Below are 22,537 nucleotides of genomic sequence, written 5' to 3'. Positions count from 1 at the left end.
GTTAGGGAAGAGAATGGGTTTTCTCTAGAGTGCCTGGCACTACAATTTCAGTAAGAGCCATTACTGGGCACTTACTGAATGCCAAGTGGCCTCAAGCATTATTCCTGTAATACCAAGTAGCCCATAGAATGGATGCTAATTATTTCACAAAGAGCAGAGGCCGTATGCCAGGGACTCACAACTGGAGGGCAGAGGTGGGCTCTGAACTCTCACTTGTTTAGGAGCTGTCTACCCTGCATGACCTCGCTTCTGGGGTCAGACTCAAGGCTTTATTTAGCATGAAGCCCATGGGCCCTGCTCAGCGTGGGGACAGAACCTTGTGCTGTTCACCAAGGCTCTTCTCAGGGGCCTTAGATATTTATCTGTAGCAGGACAGTTCAGAACCAGTTTTCAGGTCCTAATGCTCATACCATGGCTGGCCAAAGTCCAGACATACCCGGCCTCTGCCTAAATCGCACACCACAGCAGCTGTCCCCAGGGTCCCAGGCCCCAGGGCTCTACATCTTCTGGCTTTCTCTCACACCTGGATTCTGACAGAGCACAGCCCAGGCCACCTGCAGCTTGTGGGGTGCAGGTAGGTCCCCTGACCTGGGCTTCATGGCTGGCTCCTATGCATTCCGAGCTGACGGAGGAGACGATGTCTGCCCGTCAGAGCCTGTCAGAGCCTGTCTGCTGTTTGCTCACAGGGGGCATATGGCACAGCTGAGCCTACACGAGAGCAGGCCTTCCCCCCACTTCTCAGGGCAGACCCCCACTCTAGTCCCTGTCTCACTGATTCCCTTGAGGGTGGTGGTCAGGGCTCCTGTCTGTTCCATTAGCTCAGTTATCAAACCGAGAAAATTAAAAAACAAAACAGACAAAAACCTAGTCTCCATGACTTCCAGGTCTGTGGGTAGGGTGGGGCCTGCTAGCCATGACTGCTGGACCCCAGCCCTCCCTGTGAGAGCAGAGCTGAATGGATGGCTTGCCTTAGCTGTAGTCTACACAGACCCCCAGCATCAGCATGGCCCCAACTCTTTGACGTCATAGGCTTTGGAGTGACAGTCTCAAGTCCCTGGGGCAGAGGATGCAGGGTGACCTACCTGGTGCTGGATGTAGGCATGGATCCGTTCCAGCATCCCCATACATGTATATTCATAGGGCAGATAAGGGTCTACCTGTGGAAGAGATGAGCAAAGGGGCCTGGTTGCTGGGGCCATACCCATGCTCAGCATCGGAGACCAGGGTGGCACTCTCAGCTCAGAAAGCCATCCATCCATCCACCTGGTCCCTCTACCTGCTCACACTGCCTGTTCCCAGGACACCCTCGGGGGTATCCGCTTAGGATTCATACAGTCCAGTCCTCCAGCCCCACCCATCTCCAGGCCTCATCCCTCCCTGCTGTCCCTCTTCTCCTCTTTGCAAAGCCCAGCACGTCATCCCCTCTCAGGCATCACCTACCCCTGAGCCACCCTGAGCCTACTCATCCTCAGATGAGGAATGTGTTCTCAGTGGCTCTCAGCACCCTAGCGGTCCTCTCCTAGGGTCACCATTTCCTGTTCATTCCCCATCTCCTGCATGAGCCTGCAAAGCCATTGAAGGCGAGGACTGTGGCTTGTCCACCACTGAGCCCCGCTGGTCTGGCACACAGCAGGTATACAGGAGATGGTCACACATGAAGAAGCACACACCCTCTTCCTATATCCCATGCAAGATACAGAGTACTCACACACAGGAGCACAGGACATTCACGTACAGAGTACTCACACACACACACACACAGGAGCACAGGACATTCACATACAGAGTACTCACACACACACAGACACACACAGGAGCACAGGACATTCACATACAGAGTACACACACACACTCACACACACACACACACAGGAGCACAGGACATTCACATACAGAGTACACACACACACACACACACACACACACACACACACAGGAGCACAGGACACTCACATACAGAGTACTCACACTTGGGAGCACAGGACATTCACATATCCCAGTTAGATGGAACGAGGTGAATCTTGGCACACATTCTGCCCAGGCACATGGCTACATAAGATGCCACCCCCAAAGAAAGGCCCTGTGGCATCTGTGCAAATGTCTAGAGGCTGTTCGGCAACCTAGTCTAGGCAGATCGGTGGAGTGTTAGGGCACAGGAAGCCTGCAGAAAAGCCAGGCACAGTAGCATGCTCCTATAACCCCAGCTTTGGTGTGGAGTAGGAGAGAGGGGATCCCTGGAGCTCACTGGCCAGCCAGAGAGAGGATCCCTGGAGCTCACTGGCCAGCCAGAGAGGGGATCCCTGGAGCTCACTGGCCAGCCAGAGAGGGGATCCCTGGAGCTCACTGGGTTCTGTTAGCACCAGAAACCTACCATGGGTCCCTGCTTCTCCAAGACCTGCCCACCTGACAATTCCAACAATGTGTCTGAAGTGTGTTGAGGCATGATTTTCCACGTTGTTAAATAAAAACTTCATGAAACTGTTGCCACCTTGGAACATGGTCTTGGGGTAACTTGAATCTGTGTTCTTGGGCCCAGATCGCTCATATTTGGTTCCAGAGTAAGCAATCTCTTTGAGGTGAGAGTCGTGTTTTGTGTCAACAATATCCAAGCGTCCCCAAATGCGTCGTTCTTGAATTTTAGTTTATTTTTTAGATTAATTAACAAAAATTGAACAAAATTGAACAGATGTTCAGGTTTTTTTGTTTTTTGGGCTGAGTCACCAGATGGGCGGGGCCCAGATGGGATGAAAGGGGACAAGGGAGGCAGCAGCCAGCGTAGGTGGAGATTCTCATTGCTTCCTGTCCATCATGTGATCTGCCACGCCCTCCCCACCAAGATGATGGAAACCTCAGAAACACTCAGCCCAACACATTTTTAATAAGTTCTCGGGAAAGCTGGAGAGATAGCTCAGCGGCTAAGAGTACTGGCTATTCCTGCAAGAGGTTCACAACTGTCTGTAACTCGAGTTCCAGCAGATGGATCCCTGTGGGCACCAGACACACACCTGGTACACAGACATACACACAGGCAAAACACTGATACACATAAAATAAAAAGAAATAAATCTTTTTTAAAGGTGTTTGATGCTCAGCCGGGCGGTGGTGGTGGTGCACGCCTTTAATCTCAGCACTCGGGAGGCAAAGCCAGGTTGATCTCTGTGAGTTCAAGGCCAGCCTGGTCTATATAGCCAGATCCAGGACAGGCACCCAAAAACTACACGGAGAAACCCTGTCTCAAAAAACCAAAAAGTGTTTGATGCTCTTTTTCCACACCTCCCCCCCTCATGCAGAGTTTATTATAATGTAGAGATAAAGAGACAGAAAGACAGAAAGGAGAGAGAGGAAGAGAAGAGAAGAGAGGAAAAGCGGAGGTGTGCGCACCTCCTCATGGGGAAGAAAGAGACGTGTTTGATGCTCTTGCCGAGAGCCCACAGCAGTGGCTGACAGCTGCCTATAACGCCAGCTCCACAGGATCTGAAGCCTCTTCTGGCCTCAGAGAGCACTCACACTCATGTACACATGCATGTGGGTGCATGCATACACACACACACATACACACACACAAATAGAAATAATAAAATAAATACCTTTTTAAAAAAAAAAAAAAGAGGGATCAATTTTCTTGGATTAAAGTGCTGCGCACAAGGAGTGACGGAAAGCTGTGAAGACGTCCGCTCCTCAGGTACAGCCCTTCTTGCCCTCATCCCTCATGTGCACACACACTAGGCCCCCCACGCTTGCTAAAGGGGCCCCGATGTTCTGCTCTTGGTCCTCATAAGGCAGTCCCTGGACCAGGACTGTGGACATGCATGCAATGTGCATGGGCTGAGCCCTGCCAGGCTTGCTGAGCTAGAACCTGCAAGCAAGCCGGTGTCCTCAGAACAGCTGTGTGCAATTACACTTACTGACTGCTGCCCGAAGGGCACAGACCTTCCCACACCCACGGCGGGGCTCACCCCGAGAACACCTGCTAAATTCCCAACTTGTGCCCAGGAGTGCTTGCTGGGCCTGGCCCTCCCAGGGGCTCAGTAAACAATTTCTGATCCACGGTTCCAGATAAGGGTGTGCAGGTTGCTCGCTGCAGAGAGGCACTCTCTTCCCTTACTGACACACCAAGTTTGGAAGTGGGGACCCATGCCTACCTTTCTAGCCCATGCGGCCTGATTCAGGGATGCGCTAACCAGGAACGGGCTGGACTCTTTTCCAAGCCAATCCTGCAAGCCTGAGCGAGTTCTCTAGCAAGTTCCTTCTTCCAATTACAGAGAAGAGCCATGGCGTCAGAGTCTCACCTGGGTGTTCATGATGGCCTTCACAGCTGCTTCAAACTCCTCTGAGTTGTTGTAGTCGACAGTCCACACGTGAGGCTTGCCGATGAAGTTCTCTGCATAGGGATGCTGGGAGAACACCTGCCCAGGACCAAGAGGTGGCTGCTCAGACGGGCTGGGCTCAGGCACCCACCCTGGCCCCTCCCCTCTCTGCACCCCAAGGCTCAGTCCCCCTTCTCAGACTCCCAGATCTGGGGCAGGGCCCTTCTGCTCACCTCCCTGGAGGTGGGCTTGCCCCGGAAGAACTCGTGGTTGAGGGAGCTGTGGGGTGGACTGAAGCGAGACTGAAGGAAGATGCAGCCATTGGCGATGGCCTCCAGCGGTGCTGGGCCCTCATAGGGGAATCCGAACCCTATGAAGAGCTGGAAGCCGGCAAGATGGCTCAGTGGGTCAAGGCACTTGCCACCAAACCTGCTGGCCTGAGCTCAAACTCCACGTGGGAAATGAAAATGAAATACAATGGTTTTGTTCTGTTTTTCTATCAGTGGGTTAAATGAGATGAAGAAAGTTTTACCTTTAAAGAAATGAGTGAGGATGCCATGTGGCCCAACACCCCCCCCCCACCCCCCGCCCAGACAAAAGGATGTGTCAAGGATCGCAGCCTGCTCTCCAAAGTCCTGCTTTGCTGCTCGGGGCCCCACTAGGCTAGCCAATCGTCTGCGAGCTTGAGCCTGACCCTGACCCCTGACCTTTGAGTGAAGCATAGGACCCCTCTGCACTGAAATACAAACCCAGGGCACTCCTTACATGCCTCTGCAAAGGGAGAACTTTCTGCCTTTCATGAAATACTTTGCACTGTGGGGTCATTTTCTTGGGACCCCAGAACCACTTATAACACCCAGATGATGACCTTGTGTACTGACCTTGTGGTACACATCTGACCCCAATTCCCCACCAAAAACCAATGTTAAAACGAAACAAAACAAAAACTGGGTGGGGTGGGGTGAGCCAATGGTCAGGGAGGTTGGGCCACCTCAGCCCAGGACTCCAGAAACCAGAGGCAAGGATGGTCTCAGCATTCATAGAAAGCTGCAGGGGTAGTATAGACAGATCACTGTGGGTTCAGTTTCCCCACTGTGAAAGGAACAGTCTAGTTTTATAAATGGCCTCTCCTTGCTCCATCAAGCTATGCTTTGGGGAAGGAAAGGAGGGGCCAGTGTTCCCACCTCAGATATCCAGGCTCTCAAGGGACCTTCGCTCAAGATGTTAAAACATTCACCCTATAACTCACTATACCAGCCCCAGGAAGGTATATACTTAGTAATTCTGAGTCCAGGGCCATTGTGTGAGATCACCTCATCCTTCATGCTCCCAACACACACATACCTAAGAGACCTAAGGAAAGACCAGAGAGGGACTGGATGCTGGTGGGAGGCTCTCTGGCCTCAGACAATACTCCAGGGCCACCACACGGTCACTCCCAGTGTACCAGCTGTAACTACAGAGATCCAACTCTGGAGGCTTATAGAAGCAGCCTGTCAGGACTAATGGCCCTATGGGGACCCAGCCAGGATCCCCTCAGCTTGTGTGACTGCCCCTCAACAGCTTTTACAGCTTGACCAGCCCTGGGACTCTGCTGGGACTGAGAGGGGAGAGCCAGATAACACAGCTCCCATTGCCCAGTCCCTCCCAATGGAGGGCATCCCAGCCTGCTGGATACCTGCTTGTCTACCAGGACTCTGGGCGGCAGAGCACCTGGAGACGTCCAGCTTGGTGGATGCCTGTCATCCATGGCTGTGGCCTGCAGGGTGGCACAGTGGCCAGAGCCTCACCTTGGCCTTACGCAGCAGCTGCTGGAACTCAGGCTGTGGCAGGAGGCCATGGTTCTTCACAAAGGCAGGGACCTCGGGGGGCCGCTGGCTCTCGTAGTACACAGTGCCATGGATCTCCATGTACTTGTTCAGGATGGCCAGGAACTTCTCCTTGCCCTGCATGAGGAGGAGGAGGAGACGATGGAGCCTTACCTTATGCTCAGAAGGTAGAGCTGGTACATTAGGCACCCCTGCTCTGGGGTCAGAAGACAGGAGCTTGTCTTGGGATGATTATTAATTTGCTGTGTAGACTTGGGCAAGGTCCCTCTCCTCTGTCCCTCAAGTTCTCCATCTGCGAATTGAAGGGCCTGAACTAAACCAAAGGCATGAAGGTTGGTTCTAGCCATAGAACTGACTGTTTTCCCAAGAAGCCCAAGGAGACCCAATACTTAAATATATTTGTGAACATGAATGCTATGAGGACCCGTGGAACTCTCCAGAACTCCCTTACACATTCACCCATCCATCTGTCAACCCAACCATTAATCTGTTTATACACATCTTGTCCATCCATCCATCCATCCATCCATCCATCCATCCATCCATCAATCCATCCATCCATCCATCCATCTACATAACCATCCATTCACATATCCATCCTTCTACCTACCCACCCATACATAAGTATATCAACCCACCTATACCTCCACCCACCTTTCCACCCATACACCCACACATCCATCCACCCATCCATCCATTCACAACCCACTCATCCTTCTAGTCACTTATCCATCCATGTCTCCACTCATCCATCCATCCATCCATCTATCCGTCCATTCCCTGTCCATCCATCCTCCCATCCTCTCATCCCTGCATCCTTCCTTTCATCTAGGGAGGAAGAAGGTGGTGGAAGTTCTAGCTTGGAGATGGAGGATATTAGCTGAAGGACGTGAACTAGCAGCCCTCACAGGAGCCACTTCTGACTTGAATTGTTTCAACTGATATAAATGATTAAGGTGACCTGGGACTAGGGGCCCCAGAAATCCTCTCTGGAAGAAAATGGCATCAGCTTTGATTTCAAATTATTCTTATGATTTTTTTTTCATATTCATTTCCAGAACACATAAAAAATTCAAGGCAACCAAAAAAATCCTACTGAAAACCCAGAAGGCTTTGCAACAGAAATGAATGGGGTGAGGCTAACCCCCATTTGGAAATTCCAGGGACTTAAAATGGATGGAACGACCTTGGAAAAGAACAACATTAGCAGACAGAGCTATTGTGGGATAATCTTTTTGTACACCGTGAAGATGTGTCTCTGCCAAGGCACTTTCTGATTGGTTTAACAAAGAGCTGAATGGCCAATAGCTAGGCTGGAGAGGATAGGCAGGACTTCTGGGAAAAGATGGGAATTCTGGGGAGAAGCAGGATTCGACAGCCAGACATGGAGGAGATGAGACACATGGTACTAGGCAGAGGTAATAAACCATGTGGCAGAACACAGATTAATATAGATGGGTTAATTTACATTATTAGAGCTAGTTGGGAACAAGCCTAAGTTAAGGCCAAGCTTTCATACTTAATAAGAAGTCTCCATGTCATTATTTGGGAGCTGGCGGTCCAAAGAAAGACTCATTACACAGAGCAGCTGACCCCAGGTCTATGTGTGGCAGGAGGGTTGGGGACAGTGTGGTACGGACTTCAGGATGACACATAGATCAGGCAGATGGAGTATCTGAGTCCAGACAGAGATCCCACACCCACAGTCACCTCACTGCTGAAAAGGGAGTGTGTTTCTGAGGAGGAAGAACGCATTTTCAACAAGTGATCCAAGGCATTTGCCATCCTCATGCAAAGAGAGGGAGAGGGTGTCTGAGCATGGGACCCAGTGGGGTCACTCGGAATTGGAAGAACTTGAATCTGTATATCCCATCACATGGCAAAGTTAACTCAAAATGGGTCATAGACTCAAAGGCAAAAACTAAATCCTTAAAACTGACAGAGCTAAACAGAGAAACGCTGCGACTTTGGGATAATCAAAGACTTCTTGGCTACAGCATCAGAAGCATTGTCCATAAAAGACAGTATTTGATTTCTATTAAGGTCAAGGTTTAGCCAGGCGAAGTCTATACCTGTAACCCCAACACATGGGAGGTTGAGGCAGGAGAATTGCCACAAGAATGGCCTGAGTTACACAGTTAATGGGATTAATCCACAGAGTCTATTTAATGAGCAAAGGAATTTATTTGGGGGTTAACTCATAACCATGGGAGATTTATCGTAAGGTCTGGGAAAGTTGAGCTATGTCCCACGCTGATCTACCTGGTCCAAGATCTCAGCATCCAAAACCACGATGTAGCGAAGAAAGAGAATATATGTGCACCCCAGGTCTTAAGAGTTCCCCAGGGGCCACGCCCCAGGGGCATGTACCTTAAGGTCATAGGCAGATGTCCCAGTTACCTGCTCCCTCACTAGGGATGGTGCTTCAGGGCATGGCTCAAACAACCATCCACTACACAGTAAATTCAAGGGCTCCTGGGTTACACAGCAAGACCCCATCTTCAGAAAAATCAACAAAGCCAATAACTTTTGCTCTGTGAAAACTTACATTAAAACTAAAACACAAAGAACCAGACCTGGTGGCACACACCTTTATTCTCTGCACGTGGGAGGCAGAAGCAGGCAGAGTTCCATGAATTCCAGCCTGGTCTACTTAGGGAGCTCCAAGACAGCCAGGACTACATAGTGAGATTGTATCTAAAAAATCACAAGAAAGAAAACTAACGCCAAAAGGAATATAAGAGGGGAGATCACAGCAATGATCCCGTGTATCGTGAATGGAGTCCAGTGCGGCCAGAGCAATAGCCATTTAATTCTGGTTCTGAGACCATGTCCAGCCTGAAGCAATATTTAAAGAGGTGACAGGGGAGGATTCTCTAAAACTTTGTGATCGATCAAACAACAAGGTTCAGAAGGATCTATGAACTCCGTATAAGTCAAATGAAAGCTAGCCAACGGAACCCCAGTGAAACGGCTGACAGAGTCAAACATGCTGAGTTCAAGCAGACAAGGAAAAAAGGCAAAGTGCCTGCGAGGCCGCGCTAAGCCTCACAGCTAGCTTGTGAGCAGACAGAGTGTGGGGAGGCGGCAGAATGTCTTTACGACACTGACGAGGAGACACCGAGCTGGGATTCTGTGCACAGCCAAGTGCCCTTCAGGAACACAGGTGAGGGGCTGGTGGGAGGGCTTGACAGCATTTGCCACCAAGCCTGACAACCCAAGTAGACCTGAGTTCAAGTTCAGAGACCCATATGGTGGAAGGAGAGAACAGACTCCAACAAATCATCCTCTGATCTCCAGGATGCTCTCCAACACACACAGAATAAGTAGAAAATGTAAGAAGAAAAAAAAATGAAAAGAGGGTCAGCAACTCCGGAAAGAATCAGAGACAGGGACCTGGGATGATGTAAGGAAAGGTGTGCGATAAATTTCAGTGAATTCCCAACTCTATATAAAACAACCCTAACAATTGGGTATGTGGGTATAAAACAGCAGACCGGAACAGAGTGAAATTAAAGCATGGTTAGGGTTCTTATTACCCAAGAAAAAGTCAAAGTGTTTGCTTATAAGGGTCCTCAGTAAGGCAAGGGTGCAGGCTGCTCTCTCTGGAGCCAAGGGTGAAGGACAGAGAAGTGGTTAGCTGGAGAGGTGTTAAAATACAGATCAACGCGGGGCCAGCAAGATGGCTTAGTGGGCAAAGGCACTTGCCACCAAGCTAGTGACCTGAGTTCAACTCCTGGGACCCACAGAGTGGAAGGAGAGACCTGATTCCTGAAAGTTGTCCTCTGACCTCTGCATGTGCACACACGTGCACACATACACACAGAGGCACAAATACACACACACACACACACACACACACACACACACACACAGAGGCATATAGCCAGACACACACACACACAGAGGCACACATACACACACACACACACACACACACACACACACACACACACACACAGAGGCACACATACGCGCACACACACAGTCACACATACACTGGGGCACACACACAGGGGCACACACACACTAGGGCACACATACACAGTCACACACACAGGGACACACACTAGGGCACACATACAGTCACACACACAGGGACACACACTAGGGCACAGACACACAGGCATACACACACACACACACACTGGGGCACACACAGGGGTACACACACACACAGTCACACACACTGGTACACACACACAGAGGCATGTTCACACAAACAAAGACTCCAGAAATACGTATCTGCAGCACGCTTGTGCTCCCCACCTGTCTGTCATTCCATCGTGGTTTCTCTGCTCTCTAAGGGCTGTGATGATTCTAGGTTCATGTCACCATTTGTCCTGCCTGTCACTGGCTGTCTGGGTTGTCTGCTATACAGGCACACTTTCCCTGGGGCCTGATGGATGCCTGTCCTTAGCCTGCTGAACCCCAAACTCTATCCCTCAGCCCCTCATAAGTTCTATAATCAAACAGCCCCCAAACCATAGCTTCTGGCTGTTTCCTGGGAAACCGAGACAAGACAGGCAGGCCTGCTTAGCACACACAAAATCCCAGAGACCAGGCGGGATACTAGCCTCTGCACAAGACACAGGAGATGAAGGGCCTCTACCCTCCCTCTTCCCCAGGGCTCTCCATGACACCTGCCCAGGACAGGGCCTTCCGTTCTCATCCGGCCTTCTCTGCCCCCTTCCAGCTGTAGACACTGGGCAGATGCAGTTTCTTTGAGCTTCCTGGCTGAATAGGGTTGATCTGGGCTGTTTTCAAACTGCTCACACTTCCCTGCCCCCTCAGTCGGCCAGGTGTTCTCCCCCACTGTGCTCCTTCCCTGGTGACCTCAGCAAGTTCTGCTCCTGAGGCCTTCTCTCTGTCCCCAGACATCTCAGCAGGGACTTTGGACCTTTTGAAGGGTCCCCGCCACTCCACAAGCCCACGTTACTCTGGGAAGGCTGTGCAGAGTTGGGGTTCAGCAGCCCAGCTCTGGGCTCAGCCAAATGTGGCTGGAGCATCCTCTCGGCCACTGACTCTGGGATCACCCTATAGCCTGCTGAGCCCCACTTTGCCCATCTGTAAAGTGGGCCCAAAGGGGAAGAAGAAAGGAGGAGACGCCTGAGTCCTCAGCAGCGCCTGGAGTTAACACGAATGCCAGCCTCTTGTATCATGTCAGGCTGCTCAATGAGACACCACTCAACACCTGCTTCTCCTCCTTCCTTAGCAAGAATCCAGACTGAGGTGGCCACAGGGTGGCTTGGAATAAAGCCACACCTTGGAGTTCCTTGAAACTGGGTAGAGCCACGTGATGGAGACCCAGCCCCTGGGCTGTGTAGGAAGAGGACAGTCCTGTTTAGAACTCCTCTCACTGACTGGAGCGTCTCCAAGGACCCGGTTACCAAGGGACCATGTGCCTCCCCCGGCCACCTCCTGAGACTGTGAAAGATACCCGTCTTGCCAGACCACTATAAACCTGTGACAGCTGACCTAATCCTACCCCACTGGGCATGAGAATTTTCAAATAAGACAATTGTGTCACAAGCTTGACCAGGACGCTAGCTATGCACCCTAGGATGACCTTGACCTTGTCATCCTCCTGTGATTACAGGCTTGACACTACGTATGGGTCCCAGGGCCTGAACCCCGGGCTTTGTGCACTCTACCAACTCAGCTACGTTCTGTCCTCACAGGGACCCAGGAAAGACGGCTCCGTGGACCCTGCTGTCCCCACCCAGTCTCCCCACCCTGGCACATCCTCAAGGGCACATGCTCAGGGAGACCCCACAGTGTAGCCGCGGCTGGAGTAAGGCAAAGGCGTGCGTGTGGAGGCTCCCGTTCCGTACCTGGAGCTGCCTCGTCGCCACGGAGCAAAGAAACAGAGAGAGCCGATTAGTGAACGGAAGCAGGCATCGCCCCTCACAAGTTTCCCGGGATGGGGGGCCCACGCTGGAAGGCAGGGTTCTAATTTCCAAGCCCCACCCCCACCTCTCATCCCACCAAGTTCCACTCTAGCCTGAGCCTGCCTGTGGGGCTACGTCATCCATCAGTTCCTAGAGGTGGCGGTGGAGGGTTTCTTCACAAAGCAACCATCTAGGTCCCTGGGAACAGTCCAGGGCGTGAGGGGTGCTGTCACCATCTTGTTGGAGACTGACTACCTTGAACCATTAGCAAGACACAGGGTCTATCCTCTGGGGTACAACGCATTCTGGATCCCCTGCACCCGCGCCTGCCGCTTCAGGTATGGACTGTAAAGGCATGGGCTTTGCCGCTACAGGGCTGGGCAAGTCCTGTAATTCTGTGGCCGGAGCCACAAGGGCAGTGGGCGGAGCCACTAGTGCAGTGGGCGTGGCTTGTGCCAGGATGGGTGTGGCCTACACTCCGGCAAGTGGCTTTGCAGTGAGCACCGCCTGCGCTGGAGCCGGTACGGTTGGCAGGGCAGTGCGCCTGCCGGGGCTCACCTTCCAAATACTCGCCTCCTTGCCGTACACCACCGCCATGTTGCTGGCCTTGTTGTCCTTGATGAGCTGCTTCTCAGTCTCGTTAAGCTCCTCAGACACGAAGCCCATGAAGGAGTTGTCTGGGGTGTGAGCTACAGCCCGGCCGCAGAGACGGGAAGACGGGTTATCGAACAAACACCCAAGCAGCAGCCCCGGGCTCCTTGGACCTGCCTCCCCGAGGAGTTCCCACCGAGCATGCCCACGCGTGGTATAGCCTGGACTGGAGACTGTCACAAGCTCGGAGCAGAGCGTCTCCAGAGCCACCCGGTTCCCAGCTTGTTTTCAGATGACTGACTTGACTCTGGATAACGCCGCCGGGACTCTCCTCTCTGTCCAACCCCTCCTCTAGAGCACTGTCTCCCCGTTGGCTCCTTTCTCTCACCCCACACATGTCACCGCAGGGGTTTCTCTTTCACCTCGCCTCCCTCTCCCCCAGCACAATGACAGCTGTCGCCCTGTTTCCAAAGTTCTTTTCTCTGGAACAATCCTTTCTGACTTGAGTCCCATCGGGTTCCTAGACCTGCCCAAGACCCCACATGCACTGGCATGGACGTGACCTGTGTGGCTGTGGCAGGCACTTAGCGCAGTGGGCGTGGCTTGTGCTAGCATGGGTGTGGCCTGTGCTCCCTCTCACAATCTCCAGGCCCCACCCACTCCTACTGGGAGCATCCTGTACCCTGGGGGCCTAGTCTTGGACACTACACTCCCTGACCGGAAGTTCTAGTGCACACCACTCAGTTATTCTTGCTGTAATACGGTCAGGCTACAGCAGTGCCCGCTCGCCTGTGTGTGTCCCCAGCTCACCGTGTGTGTCCCCAGCTCACCGTGTGTGTCCCCAGCTCACCTATGTGTGTCCCCAGCTCACCGTGTGTGTCCCCAGCTCACCGTGTGTGTCCCCAGCTCACCGTGTGTGTCCCCAGCTCACCGTGTGTGTCCCCAGCTCACCGTGTGTGTCCCCAGCCAAGCACCCTCACTGTCACACCTTCCAACCTTTGTTCTGCCAGGACTAAGCTCCTCCCTTTTCTGAGAGATAAAATCCCACGGGGTCCCCACCACCCATCACCTGCTCCCATGAGCCTCTCTGGGGTCCACCAGCCTCCCTTGGGGTCCCCTGGCTGGTTCTCTGTTGAGAACACAACAGAGAATTAAGATAAAGATCTCCTAATTCCAGAACCCTAGCCCCAAGCAGGGGCAAAGTGAGTTTTATCTCTCTTTAGTAATTTATTTATTATTTGCTTAGATTTTCAGGAAAGCATCATTATTGCATTATTGTTAAAAGATTACCCAATACATACAATTTGCCCAACAGATTATATAATCAAAAGGGTTCTCTCCTTATTTAAGTGATGCTTTTTTAAAATTAACTTAAGTTAATGAAGAAATTCCTCCTCCTGCCATAGTCTGCGGCACTGAACGCAGCCGAGGTCCTAAGATCAGATGTGGGTAAACCTGCCCATCTGAGGATCAGTCACCAGGCTTCTCCCTTGTCCCCTCATGGGTCCGGCCAGCTCGGGTAGCCATCCTGGGAGGGGCTACGACCTAGAACCAAGTGTCTCCAGAGCTCACTGCCTCCCTGCATGGGTGGAACCCTGGTGAGTGCTGGCTGCAAGTGAGGCATGCTCAGTCTCCCGGGACACCCCAAACTCCAGTCACCCCATTTCCCACTCCAGATGCTTATGAGCCATACCCTAGCCTCCGCTGGCAGGGAGAGGTGTGCTAATCAAACACAGTGTGGCATCCCCACCCACTCTTTGAAGGGACTGTGGGGATTCCCACAGGACATTCCGATCCACATCTGATACATCTTAGGCTGTCTTCAACACCTCCCCTGTGTAACTAGGGTGACTCTGAACTTGTGACCCTCCTGCCTCCACCTCCTAACTGCTGGGATTATAGGTGCACACCACCATGCCCTGTTTATATGACGCTGGAGAGGCAGCCCAGGGTCTTGTCCATGTTAGGCAAGCACTCTGCCAACTGAGCCGCATGCCCAGCCCCTGGTGATTCCCATCACAATGCCTGCGAATGCTCATGGCCCTTGGCTGGTTATGAAACAGACCCCAGGCCTCTTCTTGGCTTCAGGAGGGGGGCAGAGACCTGCCCCGAGGCCCAGCGCTCTCTGTGTGGGTAACCAGGGCAGACGACAGTCCTGCTGTTCCCTAGGCTCTTCCCAACTCTGGAAGCACTCCTCCCCAGACAGGCAGCCGGACCCTCCTGGATGGATGCCCGGCTGCCCCCCTTCCCTCTGCCTCCATCCAGCTGGGGGCCTCTCTCAGCTCAGCAGCTGAGGACATATCAGGACTGCCCTGCACTATACCAACTCTACAGAAGGGACAGATTTAGAATATAATTAGCTGAACCAGTCAGTGTGAGTGGACAAGGAAACATGGTGACCGATTAAAATAACAGGGACAATTAAAGAGCTCTGAGGCCAGGAGAGGGGAAGAGAGCCAGCCTGGGCTACACAAGACCCTGTCTCAAAATACTAAGAACATGATAATTATAAGGTGAGGAAGCATACTATGTTTGAAATAGAAGACAAGCGGATCCGCATAAGCAATGGGAAAAAGAAGAAACATTTGCCTTGGGGTTCAGGAGGATGAGTAGGAGTTTGCCAAGTCTATCACTCCATATTCAAAGAGCTCTACTCTGGAACAGGTCTTCGTTTTCTCATGCAGATTCTTTTTAAAATATTTTATAGTGTTAATTAATCAACTGTATACGTGTATACGTGTGTGCACTTGTGTGCTATGATGCATGTATGGAGTCAGAGGACAGTTTGTAGGAGTCGGTTCTCTCCTACAATGTGGGGCCCAGGGATTGAACTCAGGTCATCAGGCTTGGTGGCAAGTTCCTTTACTTGGTGAGTCATCTTGCTGGCCCCTTGTTGGGTTCTTGCAGAAACCTCTTAACCATCTTCTGTCCTCACACTGACCTTCGCCCCTTGGTCCACCTGCAGTCAGCAGCACACTGTGCCTGCAAAACTTCTCGAGCGAACACAGTGGCCCTTGCCCGATCCCTCAGGCTTCCCGTATCACCTTTAAAACTTCCCTTCTTCGGGGATCATTACCTGAGATTCAAATCCCACAGTTCTTCCCACCCAGGGGTCCCTGGCCTCCCCTTCATATCTCTTCCCTCCAGATTTCATTCCACTTTATACTGGAACCACACTCGCTTCTGGGCTCCTCGGAACTTCCAAATGGGCGCCCCAGCAAAGCGTGGTCTCCACAGAGTGGTGTGTCCTCAGGCAGGTGGCAATACCTCTCTGGATCTGTTTCCTCGTCCAGACTCCATGGGCGGCAGGAATTGTGCCACCCTTCTGGAAGCTGACACAGCCATTCCTCACTGACCATGCAAACCATCTCTGCCCGGTGCAGCCTGAACCTAAGCGGCTGACAGAAACACCCAGAGTTTAACGCCTTGAATAAAGATCGTATCCTCCAGAAGTCCCTGGGAACTGCGCAGAACCCACCCTGCTCTTAATTTAGACCATTCCTAACGAGGCGGCTTATCTGGCGTTCTGGCCCAGAGCCTCTGAAGTGTCACAGATTAGACGTTTAAAATGCTTCTCTGCTCACAGCAGCAGAGGACCACAATTAAGAGTGACAGCCGAGGGCCAGAAACATGGCTCAAGGTGGAGGAGGTGCCTATTGCCAAGCCTGACAACCTGAGTTCGATCCCAGGGACAGAAGGAAAGAACAGACTCCTGTAGGTTGTCCTCTGACCTCCACACACTTGCCATGGCCCCCATGTACACAAATAAAATTGTAATAGGAGATATTTTAAGTGACATCAGATAAATCTTTAAGCAAGAACCACAGAGGACTGAAATGCCAGCACTTGGGAGGCTGAGGCAGGAGTTCACAGCCAGACTGGGGGACAAACTGAGACCCTATCTCAAAGTTTTAAAAGGTGCAGAGACTGGAGATGCAGCTGGCATAACATGCACAAGGTCCCACTTGGGATCCCCAGCACCAGAGGGGGGAAAAAAAAAGATACAAATGGCTGACACTCAGCTGGGCGGTGGTGGCGCATGCCTTTAATCCCAGCACTTGGGAGGCAGAGGCAGGCAGATCTCTGTGAGTTCGAGACCAGCTTTGCCTAAAGAGCAAGTGCCAGGACAGCCAGGGCTATACAGAGAAGCCCTGTCTTGAAAAACCAAAACCCAGCCAACCAAACAAACCAAATGGCTGGCCCTCCGCCCCTAAGGCTCGCTCACCTTCCTTGGTTTCCTCCACTCCCTTCCTCCAGGCTCACCCCGGTCCGGGAGCCTTAAGGGGCTCCCTGGTTTTCACAACCTTCAAGCTCATCCACCTGCTTCATTACCATCCCTTTGCGCAGAAAGGCCCCCCGTTTTCCTTCACTCCACCCCCTTCCAGTTTCTCTGGTTGGTTCAGGAAGCTTATGGAAGACCATTGGGGCCCCTGCTCTGAGCTATGTGCTTCTCAGAACTCCCAGCCTTGGGTCAGTCACCAGCCCTGGGCACACCTTGGGCCATCTCTGTGATTCCCACTTCTATCTAAGGAGATGGCAGGCACCTGTCCCTGCACACATGTGGGGGTACTCACCCCTGCACACACGGGGAGACCCGCCCCTGCACACACGGGGAGACCCGCCCCTGCGCACACGGGGAGACCCGCCCCTGCGCACACGGGGAGACCCGCCCCTGCGCACACGGGGAGACCCGCCCCTGCGCACACGGGGAGACCCGCCCCTGCGCACACGGGAAGACCCGCCCCTGCGCACACGGGGAGACCCGCCCCTGCACACACGGGGAGACCCGCCCCTGCGCACACAGGAGACCCCTTCTCTCCCTGTGTCACTCACGGAACATGGTCATGAACTGCTTGGGGTTAAGGTTCCAGTAACCCCAGTTGGTCCGGTAGCCATGCAGCGTCGCATACTCCTCGTGGTTGTATGCTGGCTCCGTCCCAAAGGTGTCGATGACTCGGATTCTGCACCTGTGCTCCCCCGGGGGAAATCAGGCCTGAGATCATGTCTTTCTGTGTGTCCCTGGCCTAGGGTGTCCCTGTGACGATGTGTGGCTAGGTCAGGGAAGCGCAGCACTTGGCAGGGCTTCACTCTGGCGCTGCCTTGCTGCCGCGTGACCAGAACAGGCGCTTCACCTTTCAGTGCCGGCTTCCCCGACAGGAACAGCAGTCCGGTTGCCTCAGGGTAGCTCGGTCACGCTTAATGCCTGGCCCCTGGCTGGTACCCAGAAGTCAAACCATCACCTCCACTGGGGGAAAGCTAGGAAGTGAGGTGGTGTCTGAAGGGGGTGGGGCATCCCTTCATCGCCCAGAGTCATTTGTAAACTATGCTTTATTGGGAAGAACAGTGTCCATGGGTGAGGTTCTTGGGACCTGGACTTGGGAGACTGCCCCAAGCCTCTTCTGCAACAGTGACCCCTCCTAGGTCTCCGAAGAGGTTCTGACCCTGGCATCCCTCCTCCACGGTTTTCCCCATCCCCAAAGCTTCTAGTCCAAAGCCCAGAGCTCCTATGGGATCAGCTAACCTAGGGCCAGGTCACCTCTGAGGCCATGGCTCCAGAAACCCCACCCACCCATGCTACCCCGAGTGGGTCCTGAAGAAAGGTGCTGACACTTAGACACCCCCACACAAAGCTGCCGGGGCCCAGCGTTCTTCCGGGTGACCCAGAATCTTGCAGACTGCTGAGGTCGGCAGGATTCCTAATTCCCGGGGAGCGGGGGGGGGGGGGGGGGGGGGCACGATAGGCAAGATGGCAATGCACAGACAGCTCACATTAATAATAAAAGCAATAACGCGGCCGTCACCTTCCTCTAATAAAACCGGTTACACTGGGTATTGATGGCATCCGAGTACAGGAATAAACAGTGCGGCTCTCGGTGCTAAATGAACCCACTGCTGCTGGGGGTGGCACACTTGCCTTAGATCCTGGGGTCACTGGGGACAGGGCATTGACCGGCTCTCCCACTCCAGGCTCCATGGCCGACCCCCAGGGGCTCTCTCCCACCCTCCTCATCCCCTGGGATGCCTCGGGCCCTCCATCCAGGTGACTTCCCATCCTCTCAGGCTTCAGCCCTCATGCCACAGAGGGATGGAAGGGCTGTCAGTGATCTGGTTGGGGTGGGAAGGCGAAGGCTGAGACAGGAAGAAGGGGGTTCATGCAGTGCTCGCCCCCCCCCCCCGGGCGAGCTGGCAGAGGGAAGGCGTGGTGAAGAGCTATGGTCCCAGGGGTCCCCGGGCCTCTCACCGGTACTTCTTGAAGGACAGTCCCATGTGCTGCTTCATCTGCTGCAGGCCGTGGTAGTCCGTGTAGATGAGGTCAAATGGCAGGGGCACGGTGAGCGGGCAGTTCCCCCGGCCTGGCGGCACCCCTAAGTTACTGAGAGAAGAGCCCATTAGAGTCTGAGCCCCGAGAACCCACCTTCTCAAGCAGCCCTGCGCCCACCCTGTTCCCACAGCCCAGGATGGAAAGCGAAGGGAAAGTGACCAAGGGCAGGGAGGCGAGAGCACACTCTCAGAGATGGATCACATGGGATGGCCTGCACAGTTGTGTGGACTTCTCACTGCACATGGGCATCTACCTAGGGGCGGGACACGGACACACACACACACACACACACAAACACAAACACACACACACACACACACACACACACACACACACACACACACACACACACACACACAGAGAGACAGAGAGTAAAGAGAGATCCACCCCGGCTACTTTGCCAAGCAGTGCATCTGGCCCAGTTCACCTGCCAGGAGGAAGGGGGTTTCTGTAACTCCAACAAGTCTGTTCACAGAACAAGTCTGTTTCACAGAGTGCCACGAGTGTGGGACCAAGTCCTCAGAGTCCCTTCATTGTTCACTCAGTGCCAAGGATTCCAGAGGTCATGGCTCACCCAGCTCCTGCAGGCCTCTGGGACCCCCTCCCTGCTCCAGCCAGCCATGGCACTGAGTGCCCTGGGGCCGGGGCCTGCCTGGGCATGGCACTTCACAAACACAAAGGTTTTGGCCTGGAAGAGGGCTGCTTCTAGTGACCCCGAAGGTAGCTGGGTCAGAAAGGAGTAGCGATCCTCTGTGGTCTGGCAGGAGCCTGGGTATCAGTCATCTCATCTCAGTGAAGCCTGAAGGGCATGGCCATGACCTGTGGCTTCTTCTGGAACAACCATCTGCTCAGTGGTCTCCCTGGAGAAGGCTCCAAGCCTTGGCACAGCCACCACAGCTGCCGATTTCAGCATTGTTAAGCACCCAGCTCTTCGTCTGTAAAACTATCACCTCCCATTCGGGCCCCTGCAGAACTGACTGGGAAGCCCCCTGGTTTCTCCCCTGGGCCTCAAACTCTAGCATTCAGTGAGTCTGCACTGAGCCCCAGTGTGAGATGGAAAGTGAGCCACTGTTACCCATGGCCCCTTCCACCTTTACACTGCGCCAGAGTAGAAAGCCCTGGGCTGAAATAACGCCAAGCTCCGGGCTGTGGCTGTTTGGCATGTGCATCTATCGCCCCCTCCGGCCCTCCCGATTAACACACATTCTGTACAGGGTGCCAGGCCTTGTGCCCCATGAGACTTGGGGTCCTCAAACTGTGAGAGCTCCAGGCAGAGTGAGTGGCCTGGGAGGGATGGGGATATGAGCAGACAGAGCAGGCATCAGGTCCAGCTGCTGGGAGCTGATTGGGTATTGAGAGCAAGGAGGACCATGTCCAAATAGGCCAAGGATGCTAAGAGCATCTTCCCGTCTCAGCGCCTAGGGGTGCAAAGTGGCCTTTTAGTGATCTAGATGCCCCACACTTTGCCTCTGCCAGGCCACTGGCTGCCTGCAGGAACAGGACAATACCTCCTTTGGTTGTACCTCAGATGCCAGAGTGCTGGAGGAGGCTCCAAGGCCTCCTGGGAGCCCACACCATAAGCAGCCTTGGGCCAGGGAGGAGACGGGTTCTGACAAGGACGGATTCGTTAAAGACACGGGATCAGGACTGATCCATTGCCTGGTTGTGTCTTGGGCTCTCTGAAATAATTCAAGCCAGGTGGAAAAGTACCAGCCCAGAATGCACTGTACCGTCTGTGCACGCTCAGCACATTCCCAGCCCAGGCTGGGGGAGGGGCATGCTCAGCACATTCCCAGCCCAGGCTGGGGGAGGGGCTGGTGCACACGGTCCTCTGGACAAACCATCCACAGTGGCCCCTTTTTAGTGATGGAGATGGCTTCTACCCACAAGACTGCAGAGAAAAGATGCCAGGGTTGGGGTTACTGATGGCTATGGTGGCATCAGCGGCGGGCCTGTCCCTACAGGGTATGACAACGTGAAGGGTGGAGCCAGCAACCTGCCTTGCGGAGCTGTCCCCCAACCATGAGTTCCCTCAAGCCAGAAACTGTGCTGCGGAGCCAGGAAAGCAAGACCCCAGTGACCTCATCCTATACATAACCCTCTAATCCGGCCACACAGCCTCTGCCTTGTCCCTCCGCTCCCCCGGGGCTGCTTTCCCAGGACCCCCAGGTGTCACAGGACACAGGCTTCTAAGGCAAGGATCTCCTGAGCCAACCTGTGATGGAGAATGGGCAGAGAGCCCATGAGCTGTACCGCCCTAAAGCAGTTCCCAGCCGAGACTTCATGAAATAGTTGGTGGTGTTTTTCAGGGCCGAACCATCATCTCTACTACGCAGGGCATCTCTGCGGTATCCTTCTCTTCTCCCCCAAACTGCTGTGGTAAAGCCAACACCCCACAAAGGAGCCTCACTGCTGCAGACCTCCAGAGAACCCGGCGAGCGGAAGGCAGCACGGGCCCTTCTTTTGGCCTCACCCAGCTGAGAGCCATAGACAAAAGGACCCAGGCACCCTCGCTCTGGTCTTCTCCTTGCAGATGTGAGGAAGCGGGTGGCCACTCCCCTCCTGATGGGGATCTGGGTCTGGTAAAAGGAAGACAGTTCTAAAAACAGGAATCATAGGTGGGTCTCGGCACAGGTACCTACACCTATGAAATGGCAGGTCTCCTCACATGTTTCTGGTTGCTGCAGGGCACTGTGTGTCTCCCTATTCCTGGATTTCCTGGTTTGGTTTTGTTGAGACAGGGTCTCCCTATGAAGGCCTGGCTGACCTGGAACTCTGTGTAGACCAGATTAGTCTTGAATTCTCAGAGATCCACCTGCCTCTGCTTCCTCAGTGCTGGGTTTAAAGTCATATGACACCTTGACAAGATTTACAGACACCATGGAAACGTCTCTGGGAGTAAGGCAAATATTGCTTTTTACATGGGTGCTGGGATCTGAACTCAGGTCCTCACGCTTTTTCTACTTAAACTAATGCATGGTGACTACTGTAATTCTAAATAGCATTCAGTAAGACCTGCCCAAGCTTCTGCAGGCAACCGGAAGCCCCTCGGCCCTGGGCCCTGGGCCGGGTGTGCAGCTGGAGAAGCACTATAGACAGACAGGGAGAAGGAGCACACCGTCTCCTTGTGCCTTTTCTGGGAGGAGGGAGTGAGAAGCTGCAGCCTCCTGTCCAGGGAAGGAACGTTTTCACCTTCTGCTGATTCCCCAGGGGAGGCAGGCAGAGCTTCATTGCTCCCAAGGGCACCTGAGCTCCAGGGAGCAGAAAGGTCAGCCACTCAGGGGGTTGTAGGTTTATGGCCTGTAATTCAAGTGCACTTTTATGGACGATTTTACACTAAGTGGTTGGCTGGAGCTGCCACCTGAATTGAGAAAACGCCAGCCTGACAGTCTCCAGCCAGAGGTGGCTGGGGAGGCTGCACACTGTCCCAACCAGAGGACTCTGTCACTAGTACCAGCTCTTATTCCACCGACCCAGAGTCACAGAACAAGATCTTGGAGCTTCCGGAGGAAAGGTCACCCCACTGGAAGTTTTTGGAACTGCTAAACCTGGTGGCCAGAGAGACGTCCCCTGGACCCCTGGGAGGAATCTACACAT

The 22,537-nt window shown here is 53.4% G+C and overlaps 1 protein-coding gene across 1 annotated transcript in view; it reads right to left on the bottom strand.

The window, feature by feature from the left end:
• Mgat5b (alpha-1,6-mannosylglycoprotein 6-beta-N-acetylglucosaminyltransferase B) overlaps positions 1–22,537 on the bottom strand; it is a 66,834-nt gene that overhangs the window by 2,085 nt on the left and 42,212 nt on the right. The window contains exons 9-15 of the mRNA XM_042283171.2: positions 18,860–18,991; positions 17,452–17,585; positions 12,586–12,716; positions 6,098–6,253; positions 4,541–4,687; positions 4,290–4,406; positions 1,083–1,157 (exon numbers count right to left, since the gene is read on the bottom strand). Of these exons, the coding sequence (XP_042139105.2) occupies positions 1,083–1,157; positions 4,290–4,406; positions 4,541–4,687; positions 6,098–6,253; positions 12,586–12,716; positions 17,452–17,585; positions 18,860–18,991 (892 nt within the window). The remainder of the gene's footprint in view (positions 1–1,082; positions 1,158–4,289; positions 4,407–4,540; positions 4,688–6,097; positions 6,254–12,585; positions 12,717–17,451; positions 17,586–18,859; positions 18,992–22,537) is intronic.

Source organism: Peromyscus maniculatus, chromosome 8, assembly GCF_049852395.1.
Source record: "Peromyscus maniculatus bairdii isolate BWxNUB_F1_BW_parent chromosome 8, HU_Pman_BW_mat_3.1, whole genome shotgun sequence".
Classification (NCBI taxonomy): domain Eukaryota; kingdom Metazoa; phylum Chordata; class Mammalia; order Rodentia; family Cricetidae; genus Peromyscus; species Peromyscus maniculatus.
This window is presented reverse-complemented; position numbering and strand designations above follow the sequence as displayed.